Source organism: Lissotriton helveticus, chromosome 4_1 (assembly GCF_964261635.1).
Source record: "Lissotriton helveticus chromosome 4_1, aLisHel1.1, whole genome shotgun sequence".
Lineage (NCBI taxonomy): Eukaryota > Metazoa > Chordata > Amphibia > Caudata > Salamandridae > Lissotriton > Lissotriton helveticus.
In genome coordinates this window covers 832,121,715-832,134,380 of record NC_136063.1, presented here as the reverse complement: position 1 = coordinate 832,134,380, position 12,666 = coordinate 832,121,715, and the positions used below count along the sequence as shown (strand labels likewise).

Genomic DNA, 12,666 nt, shown 5'->3' with positions numbered 1-12,666 from the left:
AACCAAGGGCAGTGAGAGAGCTGTGTATTATATTTGTCATATAGTGTTAACGACGTCCAATGATGTGTGTGTATATTTGCGTATCTGTGCATTGGTGTATATATATGTGGGTGAGTGTGTGTATCCCTGTGGTGTTGGATGTGGAGACGGTATCATGCTTTTCAGTTCCCACCCCCAGGCAGGCATACACTCCAGATTGTGTTTAGAGTCTCTCTTTTAACGGAAAATGCCTTTATTTTTGCTTTCTGCACGTAGGAATAAAAAGTCCCAAATTAAGGTGAGTTAACAGAGAAAATAAATGTTCACAATTTCTGTAATGCAACTCCCTCTAACCTTTTCCCAAATGTTGGTGTATGCAGTCGTTTGTCCACTTTCACTGGTATCCATGATCTGCTTACTTGTATGCTTGTTTATTGGATTAAGGAGGAATTAAATTGCATGAACTTATTGTCTGCTGATGGTGCCAGACCAGTGTCTACCCTGTGCTTTAAGCATGTGTTATACGACTTTACTTGGGTTGGCCGACTCATTCTCTCTCCTGAATGGAACAAGAAGTCTGTCTTGCACTGTGAGTCATATGAATGCAAACAAATGTTTGATGGCAAAGCATCTGAGATCAATATTAGCTGTTCTTAATTTGAGCAGTGTTGCCAGGAATTCATTTTAGAGCACCAGTGAAAATAGAGTTTTGTCAAGTGTGATTTCAGTGACCGTTGTGGCTCAGCAGTTGTATATTGCGAACAAAAAGAAGCACTACTAATTGTGAGTGACTAACACATTTTTATTTCTTGAATGGAAAAGCTGTAGTGACACCAGTACCACTGAGGCCACCCTTCCCCCTCCCCCTCCCCCTCCCCCTCTCCATCAATAGGCCAGACACATCTTGAAGGATTAAGGATTGACATGACAATCTATAATGTGCTAGCAGCTTCCTGATCTGCATCTGGCCGGACTGCCACTCACCAATAGCCTTCGGCTGTGGGTTTCACATGAAAAGGGACTCCATAACCATCTGGGTGCATTCTGGTCAGTGTGCTCCATCTCTTGCAAAGTGGCAGTTTATCCAGTGAGGCATAGCTTGATAGCTTTTCTTTTCTACCAATATTTCAATGTTTTGAAACACTTTGGCGCTTCGTACCTTCTGTGCTCCATCAAAGCTCATGAAGAGTGAAATGTGTCTGTTTTGAGTGCTGCTAAATGGAGGTTTCTGCTTTTTGCATAAAATGGTTCCCTGGTCCAATGGGGTGTGCACCAGAGGGAGATGAACCTTGCAATTACAAGCTGTTTGATGAACAGTTATAAAGGCCCTGGTCTTTAAATGCTACACTGCAAACAAGTTTGGCCGGGACACTTACTGGTAAGACACATCACTAGTGTACATATAGATGACACAGAGATACTGCCACTAGGACATAAACTCAGACACAGGTACACCTACACTTACATGGGAATGTTGAGATGGGGATATGGCACTTGACTGTTGACATGTGTCACAAACATTGACACTGGGGCTCCTACACAGCTATTATGACACTAACAAAGCAGCACCAGCAATCACACAGTGACGCTGACACAAGGGAACTTCCACAGGGACACAGATAATAGAATCAACACTAACATGGGGCTAGTGACTTTGGGTCAGAGACACTGGCACACACATTGATACTGGGACAATAACATTAGCCAGTGACATTGGAAGATTGACACAGGGACTTTAGGATAGTGACACATAGATACTTATGCCTTGAATCAACATCAGGCAACACAAGGGCACATAGTGGGATGACATGGATTCAGGTACTGATCAGTGGCTGCTGACGAGGGTCACTGACACAAGGACACTGACATTTAGACACTGCCATATGGACAAGGGTATTGATACTGACACTGTAACATTAATGTAGACATTGGGCGCACTGCAAACCTGCCAGTAGTTACTGCCACAGCAACACTGCCTGGTTGCACAAATACTGACAGTGTGACAGGGCGACACTGAAACGAACATGAGTCATTGACTTTGAGGTGTTGACATTAACACGCATAACGGAGCACATAACTGATATGGAGCCGTTCACGCTGGGACACTAATGCAGTCTGGGCACTGATACTGGGACACGGGTAGGTGGGGAAATAGGGACACAGCATTGAAATGGGATCACGAACAGTGGGGAAGAAAGAGAGGGACCTTGAGCCCTTGCACCAAGACTGACATGGGGACACTGACCTAGGAACACTGACCTAGGAACACTGATAAGTCGACAAAATCTAATGCTGAGAGACTGACACAAGGGCGCCAGAATTGTGATTCTAACAAAGGGATGCTACAACACAAAGACAATATTACACTAGGAAATGCCAAGCACAGAGGGCATGAGCAACAAATATGGAGGCACTGACAGTTGGTCATTGGCATTATAGCACTAACAGGGGCACATGGAGCCTACCACATGGACACAGACTCTGGGACAGCAACACTTACACAAGAATACTGGTAAGGGGGACACAGACACAAGTGCACTTATAATAGGGAGGCCTTGGCACAGGGACAAAGGGATATCGATATTAACAGGGAACACATGCATGGATATTGGTCAGTCCGTCAATGCCACTGGGACACAGCCAAAGATCGTGTGAGACACTGCCGGTGGTACAGTTAAACTTGCTTGGAGACACGGATATTGGAATGGTGACACTAGGAAAATGACTGATATTGATAGGGATGTTGCCATTGAGACACTGACACAGGGGCACTGAAACAGTCAAAGGGACGCGTGGAAACACCAACACTGATATCGGAAGATTGACATTTGGACACTGATGTGGAGATACTGAAAAAATAACCCTAACATTAGGGGATTGCCTCAGTAACGCACACACTGGGATGTGATGCTACTGGGACACTGGCTCTTACTCAAGGTCATTGATACAGAGGCACTTATGAATTGATACAAACACGGGGAGATATGTTGGGAGACCTTGGACATAGAAACAGGCAAGTCTATAGCAACAGCACTCAGAACCAAGAGAGCATAATGCTGGCAAATGTTGATGGTCAGTAATACTTCCTAACTGTTATACTTAATGTAATAAAACAGCCTATCAGCATTAACCCTCCCAGCCCTGCCTAAAATATCCACAATCTTTGCCTTTTCCAGCGTGAGTTGACAGAATACAACTTTGTTTTTTAGCACGGTGAAGGCCACGTGCTTTCTGTTGTCACACTGTAGGGGGCTTCACGCTAAGCCTATTGCTTGCGGAAGTTGCTGAATAGCAAGGGTGCTTAGTCTTCATTCAACCTCATTCCTCTTTCTTCCACCACTCTACCCTTCCTGTCTCTTTTTTTACTCTTGCAGAATATTTTTCTTCCCTGCTTCCCCCCCCCCATCATTATTTTCTTATATTTATATTCTTTATCCTTTCCCCATTTCTATGCCTCTCACTTTTTGCCTGGGTCAAAGTCTGAAGCTGAAAAATAGATTCAGATCCCAAAATATGAGTGCCAGTGAACACTACCTTCAACAACCTGCCCAATTTAAGTACTGAGTCCACCTCTGGAATGATGGCAGGACAGCTGCCTGGCAAGTTCTTGTGTCTTTAAGTAGTAGAAGTGGAACTATCACTACACCCACTCCCTGAGCTGTGCCAGCGCTTCCTCGAGATCCTTGGCCTATCTTGACTGCCTTTTGTACTGACTTTTCCATTGAGTTCTATTTCACAGAAAATAAATGTAGAACCACCTTACAACCCATTCAATCATTATTAATGGTTGTTTGCTAAATGTACCTAGAAACACTGCCTTTTATTTATTTATTTAGAATTTTATATAGCGTGAACATGACCCATGAGGTTATCAGAGCACTTTAGATAAGAAAAAGGTGAAAGAAGTAAACTAGGCAGACAATGAAAGCAATAATAACACTCAAAATACCAGTACATGAAAGGGTGAGGAACTACCTCTAGACCAAAATAAAGAAGCAAAGATACATAACAAGCTATGGTGTAGAGTGACATATCACAGGTATAGCCAATGTAAATAGTCAAAGTCGATGAGTTGAGGTCCTGTGAGCTGGAGCAAGTATTTGTTTATCAATAACAATTTTACTAGTTTTTTTTTTTTTTAAAGAAGCCAGTGATAGATTAACTCAGATTTCAGAAGGTAGGGAATTCCAAATTCTTGGGACCTTTTCCATACTTTTCCTTAAAGGTACTATGAAGGAGAGCACACCACCCTATGCATAATTGCATTTGTGTTCTACTTAGTTTTCAGAAAATGTACTACATGGACATGCTTTGAAAATACAAATTAACAAATTTTTTCTGAAACATATCCAGTGTTTCTGACTCACTAGGCTTTAAAAGATACATTTTCATATTTATGATCACCAATAGTTGTAAATGTAGAATAATAACATTTAAAAAAAAGTACCGAAAAGTATGACGTGTTTGTTACAATCTTACCATATTGTGCTTTTTATTGAAATATATTGTGGGGAAACAAATCCCTGTCCAACACTGAGACCCAAGACCCTGATGTAGTTATTTATTGGAGCCATGGCCCCCATAAGATCTGCTCCTGGCTATTGTCCTTTGTCGGCATAAATACACACTATCTTTTTTTAAGGTGAGTACAATGGAGTTAGAAGTATCCATTAGAAGAACAGGTTGCTTACCTTCGGTAATGATCTTTCTAGTGTGTTTCTAATCACCAATCCTCCACTGCCCTACCACCTCCCAGTTCTGCAGAGGGACTCCTGAACATCATAATAAGGTTCCAAGTTAAGTTTTGCCACAATGTCGCCTTTAGTTGGTTCGAAGTGCTGCGCATCTGAGGGCGCAGAAGGCGAAAGATAAGAAACTGACATCAGCGTAACAGGGTGCCACGTAGTTCTACTTTGACCTTCACAACTGAAGCAGTATGGAGTCATTGCAGAGCCACATGGCACCACCTATCGGTGTGGCGGAGCTTTACTGAAAAAAATCTCTTGATCTAGTCTGAGACGTAGGGAATGCCCTTAAGAGGAGGAATCTACTGTTGGAGTGCTTACCAGAAAGAGCATTAACAAAGGTAAGTAACTTATTCATTAGCACCATGAGCACAACCAATTTATTTCATGCTCCAATTCTTTTTTCTACCATATCACCTCCTCAGTGGAATTTGTGTTTTGCTAACTCTGCTGTATGCAAAAGAAACAGTTGATGGACGGAATGCTGGACAATGCAAACATTCACCCCCAGTCACAAGAATCTGGGTTAAATCCATCATTATTTTGCTCACCACACCACTCCAGTTTGGACCCAGCCATACGCAAATCAGTCTTGACCCTGTTCCTTGTGGCCGGAAACAAGCATCCTGGGACTGGTTTCAGGGCATCACTCTTCATCAGCCAGGCTAGCTTGAATCTAGTGATGTAGTGAGCACGGGACCCACGTCTGGGCATACCCTTCCCCCTTAGGGCGACATATGCAAAAGAAACAGTTGATGGACGGAATGCTGGACAATGCAAACATTCACCCCCTGTCAAAGTCTAGTATACACATTAGAGAGCACTAACGTCCATCCCGCCAGTGACTTAATATAGCCTGCTGTAGCGGGCTATACCGGCTATTAAAGGCCCGCTCCAGCGTTAAAGGCTTGAGCCGAAGGCGAGGACCTTTAACAAGGGAGCGGAACTTTAATAGCCTTTATAACCCAGCTACAAAGGGCTATAAGGATATTAGAGCATTTTGCCACTAGAGGGCAGAATGTTCTGACAAATAAAACAAAGGCTTTAGGGAGCACACGGGGACTATAATCCCCTCAGGCTCCCTAAAGTCTTTGTTCACAGCCAAAGCTGTGAACAAAAAACTTTGGAATGTTGGAGCTCCTGGCTTATACCAGCCATTGTAAGCCCGGAGCTATTCCATTGTTTTCAATGGAGCTTCCAACATTCCAATGTTCTAATAATGTTTAAGGTCCGGAAGTGTTTCTGTTGTAAACTTTTCTTAGTGAGTGGATGTTAACGTAGGTGAAGCCTTTGTATGACGTCAATCAAAATCCCACAGTGCCCATGTGCATGCCTGCCATTTTAGATTCTTTTTTTCTGCCGGAGGTGCATCTAGTGAGCTTGCAACTGTTTTGTTGGAAACAGAAGTAATCAGGTTTGATGTTGGAGAGCGGGTTTTCCGGGTTTGTCATGAGGGGGACTTGACATAGTTGAAGAATAGTATTTAGTCATTGTGGGATCCCTGGAGTTCCTTGACGCCATTTTGGAGCATGAGCACGCTCTTTAAAATTTTCCCAAACTGCCACATGAAGTTTTTACTAAACAACTAACATGCAGTCTGTATGTTCAGTGGTTCTTAACCTTGTGATTTCTGTGGAACCCCACTTAATAATTACTGGAGCCTAGGGACATCCACTGAATAATTAATGGATTGCAGGGGCCACCACTCAATCATTAATGGAATCCATGAACCCCGGCCTAAGCTTTTTCAATGGTTTGAACCACAAAATAATACACAAAAATACAGAAAAAATCATTAAACAAACAAACAAATGATTACATATTGTATTTAATTCATTAACAAATATAAAACAAATAAGTTTAATAGAAAGACCTGAGCTTTTCAAAATTCAGTTGAGGTCACTCATCGTCCCTACTATATTTTATTTGATGCATTTGCACTGCGCCAAAACATTAATCTGAGAATCCTAACTTAATATTTAGCCTCCAATTTCAAATTCTGTCACATTTTAAGAACATTTAAAAATGTTCAGTTTTACATTTTGCTTCTTCATCTATAGACACTAATTTTCTAACCAGTCGCAACCCCCCCTGAGTAGGATTTGCGGATCAATTTTGCCCAGCCCCAGACCACAGGTTAAGAACCACTACTCTAAATGCAGAGATAACATTCTTTGAGCACCTCGGGCAACTATGACATGGTGGGGTTTTCAGAGCTAGACACGGACATAAAAGGGGTGTTCCTTTGATGGGGGCGATGGGTTTCTCCATTGAGGCCAAGGAAGCTGCACCATGGATCAACATTGAGGCTATTTAGGTCGTGAAACACCATAGACTACACTTAAAACTATATTGCCACATTCTCAGAAGCCCTCAGTGGTGTCCAAAGACCATAAACACTCAAAAGGTGATAGGAGGAATGCCTGCATTAAGTCAAACCTCTGGCAATCGCTCTGTAGCATTCCAGCCTCTTTCTTTTGCTTACAATGCCACCTCAGATTACATCCAGCCAATTTGCAGATCAGTCTTGGTCTGGCTCCAGTAGGAACAGTTCAGCCTGAACTGCCAAGCCAGGTCCTCGTGACCTGATCAGACGGAAACCAGTCTTGGGTTCCTTGTGTTCCTTGTGTTCCCATTTGGAGAGGACCTGTCTTGGCATTTTGGGCTGGAACTGCTAAGCTAGGAAAGTTTGGAAGTTATAGTGGTTGTAACAACTGGGACCAGCAAGGAAATGAAGTGGTGGAATGCAAGCCACGTGCTAAAAAGTATACCATTCGCAAGCCACGTGCTAAAAAGTATACCATTCACAACATCTCTTTCTTAAGCTATCATGACAAACACCTCACACATAGCATGGGTGGCACCCATGGACTCCCTCAAAATTAGCATGAGCAACATTCATACACATCACCGATGTGGAACTGAAAACGTTCTTCCGAGCACTGAAAACTTGTCAGAGCCAAGTGCAATACAAGACAGCCTAAATACTAACTGACATTATCAAAAATGGGGTGACCCAAATTGGTCTTGGACCTGGGTACAATTCGTTATCAAAGACAGTGGTCCTAGACCCTGATTTAAAGTAGAATCCAACAAGCTTACAATCCTAGTTTAACTTAGCTTTTGATCTCCTGCATAGATTGCTCCTGATATTTAAATATAAACATAAAAATAGAGTGCAACAACCAAGAACACAAAACGATTTAGAAAACAATGGGTTTAATTTCCACAGTCTTAGAGCAGTACATCTGTGTTTGGTTGTCTTCCCAGGTCTTAATCCTATGAGGATTCCTGGGTTTGTGGCAGTACCGTCTCATTCTTTTCCGTTACCCCTTGTGGGTTGCAGATGTTCTGGGGTGTGTGGCTGTTCAGCCGTGTTATTTTTATGTTCTGCTACGGCTAGTTTAGCTGTGTTTACCTTTCTTTTGAGCCTATGAGCTTGCTCAAGAGGGCCCCTTCTTTTGTAGGGTTGTTTCTTACCCTATGTGGGGGTTTTGTTGGCAGTTATATTGCTACACTCCCTTACCAGGCAGATTTGCCGTAATTGTCTATTCCTACTGTTGTAGGATGTCTCCTCTGGTGAGAACCATAAGGTTGGTTTCTCTCAGAGTGTTCCTTTGGTGGTCTACTGTTGCCCATAGTTCCTTCCTGCCTTCATAGGGACCACCTTCACCGCCCTTTTTTCGAAGGGGGTTTGTCAAGCCTGTATTTTCCAGGTGCGTTCTTACGGCATTGCTGTGGCCGTCTTGCCTGTCTACCATGTGGACATGCGGCTCTGGGAGGGCAGGTCCATTTGTCTTCTGTGAATACTCGCATATTGGTGCACACAGGTTGTACTTCACGTCTTTTCTTCAGGCTCAAGCATGGTCTATTTCCTGGCCACTGCCCTATTCCTATTCTTACATCTTCACTGAGTGGTTCTAGTATGTAACTTGTTGCCACTCTATCTGTGCTCCACCCCACTATGTTTCCAGAGGGGGGGGGGGTTCTTTTTCACATTTGTAGCACTGGTAATGGTTTCCACACCAGTTGCTCTCTAATAAAAGCCAGGGTTGCTTCTTTCAGTGGCTTTATTGTGAGTGATTTTTTTTTCACAGCATTCTTTCGATCCTTTACTGCCAGTATCGTGGTCTCTATCCTTCCCTGTATCAGGAGAGGTCAGATTTCTTCCCCTTGGGGTGCTGTTGGCTGCTATACCGCTCACCAGGGCATTGTAATTATTGAGCGGATCCCTGTTTAGGGTTTCGTCACTTCAGTGGCAATGTTCCTGTCACCTGTGTGTATGGTGTATGGTGTAGGTTCCACACACCTCGGGGGTGCTCCATACTAGGTTTCTTCTGTCCTAGTGTTCGGACTTTTGTCTTCTATGTACTGATGTGTCTTCTTTTCTATTACTAACGGCGCCATCTGGCCATGGGTTGACTTCCTGCCAATGCTGTTACATGTGTTTAGTTGGTGCAGGTTTCAACAGTGCTTCTTGCCGCTGTTGTGCATACCAGGCCGGTATGCGCTGACTCTATCATACCAGTTGTCATCTCTCTGGGTTTTACTTACAGTCCGCACGCCGTATCCTGTGGATCTCTCAAGTACTGAGTTCAATTCCACTTTTTGCGAAGTCATGAACTTTCCAATTAACACCTACTTTTTTAGTATGTGTTTTCTTCTCTGACCCGATATATATACGGGTGTTTTCTTCTCAGACCCAGTATATATGCAGGGGTTTCCCTGCTGTTCTTTGACAGCATGTAGTACCTTTGCCTCCCATTGTTCTCCTTTCTCTTCAGAAGTTCATGGTCTGGGGTTCACTGCGCTAGCATTGCTGTCCTCACCGTGTCTCGCCACCTAGTTGACGGTACTGTTTTAGTCACATTGTTGACGGCTAAGTTCTCTCTGGAACTTGGTGGGGTTCAGTCGCAGACCCGCCTCCTCCATGGGTATGGCTTTGGTATCTATTCTAAGTTAGAGACGTCTAGCCGCAGATTCCTTATCAGATGAACGGGGTACTTACCTTCGGTAACCGTGTATCTGGTAGAGACATAGTCTAGCCGCAGATTCCTCCCACCTGTCCTCCCCGTTCTGCAAGGTCCTTTCAGGTTGGGCTTTCTATACTCGCCTCCCTCCGGGTGGCTTGTTCTTCTGCAGGGTAACGTTTTTCTCTTCACTCCAACACAGGATGCTTCATTCTATTTTCATTGATGCTCCACCCATTCTCGGGATTGGGTAGTATGCTCATATGTTATGCATTCTTCCAGCCCTCGGCCTGGATTGTGCGGTGTGACATCTATTCATGTTTTTTCTCTCCACCCCGCTCTACCCTTTTACGTCGCCTTGGGGTCTTTTACCACCCCGGCGACCCATTGGTTCAAGTCTATTGGCTCTGCCAAATTCTATGGGTCTTTTATTGGAGTTACGTCGTCTCTTTCTGGTGACGTCTTGTGGTGAGCTATCCTTAATCCTGTGTTCCAGACTTGTTGTCCTTCACGGTTCTACATTATGGATGTGGGCTTTCTGTCATCCGCTAGGCTGTTTTTTCACTTCCTTATTTCCCTACAAAGGTGCTTTGGTCTTCCCTCTTGTGAGGTTGCCTTTCAAAGCGGTGCTCTGCTCTTCCTTTTTCTACTTTTCAACATCCAGTGCCTGGCACTGTCCTTTATAGTTCTGTTTTTCACCTTTCAATTTCTTTTTTCGTTTCATCATTTTGGCACACTGTTCCCATATTCTCACAGTTTTAGGTGGTGGCTCCGCGTTATGACGCGGAAAAGTATCTGCTACGGAAACTGATGTCAGCTCGCCAGGAGGGGCATATATGGCTCCGCTGACCTCATGTCAGCGACGACGACATCAGGGCGGTGTCGTGCGGCACCACCCCCCAGCGTGCAGAGGTGCTTCTGCAGAATTTTTTTTCGGATCCAGTCTGACACCTGGGGATAGTCTAAGTTAAGGAATCTGCGGCTAGACTGTCTCTACCAGAGACATCGTTACCGAAGGTAAGTAACTCGTTCTTTAAGTAGGGCAGCAAATTATGTAGAGCTCTTCTATATACTTTAGATTATTATGACGTTTTTCTGTACAGTGTGAAGGATATTTTGCAAACCATGCTCAGTGTTTGAGCCAGCTATGCAGTCCTTCTGTTTGAAATGATGCAGTGTTGATAGTATCATAAGTGTCACAGTAAAATGTATTATCATCAGCGCATGTGCACTGCCAAATAGTTTACATAACAGAAAACTATATTTGAATTTCTGCAAATTTTTAGGAAGATTGATGGCAACATTTTTATTTTTTATCATGTTATTTTCTTACCAACAATTTACTAGTCCTAAAAACAGCCAGAGCGACCTAATCTTTAACTTAACTCCGCCATTTCATCACAAATTATAATTTTGATCTAGAGGGAGTGATATTTTGTATCTCTGCTTTAGCTTTTGAGCTGTGAAAATAAGTTTCGCACTACAGACCTGTTGTAAGAGAGTATACCTCACACACACTTTAAATTTCTCTTTCCAGGTCTCCCTTCTGTGATGAGATTATCTGCTGTCGAGGGGATCAGATGAGACTCGCTGTTCGTGTTCGAGTGTTCACGTATCCTGAGTCTGCTTGTGCTGTGTGGATAATGTTTGCGTGCAAATATCGCTCAGTGCTATGAAGCAAAAGATGTGGTGTCACCACATAATACCTTTTGATAACTCCTGAGCTGGACTTTCTTTTGAAGACAGTTTGTGCACAGAATGGACTTTTGAAAGGGAACAGTTTGCCTGACTGGCTACAACTTTTCACTATCACTGTAACAAAATTGTATAGTATTATTTATAAAACAAATTATGATGGGTGAGATTTTGAAATTGTAATATTTGTATAAATAAAGAGTGTTTATTTTATTATAAAGAGTGCATTTTTAAAGTATTCCATAGCGAAGATATTTTTTTAACTAGAGTGTGTAGTTTGACGAAAGCGATGAGTTTAAGTCTTTTCTAAGATATTTGTAACAAAAGTTTGTAATACTAAACTGCTACAGAATGTTTACATCAAAGGTTTAGGTGAATGCAAAAGCATTTGCTAACTACTGTGACCTTTCAAATAGACACTAAAGAGAATGATGGAAAGATTTGTACTGTATGTGTATGTTGCCAACCAAGTGGAACTGAGAACAAAACAGTTTTTCTAGTGCCTTGTTTAATTTATGTTATGGATTTAATTACTGTGAAAAGATGTGCATTATAGACTGACACAGTTTTAGATACGCCGTGACTTGTAAGGAAAAACAATTGCAAAGTACATTGAATGGTGTTAAAATAGTTTTTTATCAAAATGAGTAGAAGTGGGAAAACTGCTTGAATCGAGTGTCTTGATAAATAATTTAAATTGTGTTGGTCTTTTTTGTGTTGAAGAAAAAAATGTTTAACAAAATGTAATTTATATTATTTCAGACTTGTCTGTTTTATTATTGATGAGGTGTGTTCTTGAAGTTGTTGAAGACTGCTACTTCAGTTAACTTTCTACATGTTGTAGAAAAGTAGAGATCTGTGTATTTAATATATAGTGTGTAGTGGAACTAACTTTAGGAAGATTCACTTGGCAAATCCCTGCTTTGGGTTCTTGTGCTCCATTGACATTTTTGCCTTCTTTTGAACCAACATAACAAAGAGATCTCTAAACGGGAGCTGTAATATTTGGCCACGCAGACTCCAGGCTTTCCTTCGATTTCCATGGTTGTCTTTCAAGAGAGGGATGTAATTAGAATCCAATGTTGCTCCAGTGTATCAAAACTGAATACTTAAGATTCTGCACAGCGAAAGACAACTTTGTGGCTTTCGGGGTTGTAACTCACCTGGTAAAGCTGTAGTTTCCAAGTCAAACTTGTACAGGCTCAGCCTGGAGTTAACTAAATTCATGTTATCCAGAGGTTTCCAGGCAAACATTATAGATTCAACTTCTAATCCCA

The 12,666-nt window shown here is 42.5% G+C and overlaps 1 protein-coding gene across 2 annotated transcripts in view; it reads left to right on the top strand.

Moving 5' to 3' along the window:
* The window catches only part of CEP76 (centrosomal protein 76), a 320,940-nt gene extending 308,851 nt beyond the window's left edge, over window positions 1-12,089 (top strand). Inside the window, exon 12 of one of the 2 annotated variants that reach the window (XM_078687483.1) lies at window positions 11,232-12,089. In XM_078687483.1, coding sequence (XP_078543609.1) covers window positions 11,232-11,370 — 139 coding nt within the window. In that variant the 3' untranslated portion in view covers window positions 11,371-12,089. The remainder of the gene's footprint in view (window positions 1-11,231) is intronic. The other variant, XM_078687484.1, reaches the window with a different exon arrangement.
* The last annotated feature ends 577 nt before the right edge of the window (window positions 12,090-12,666 follow it).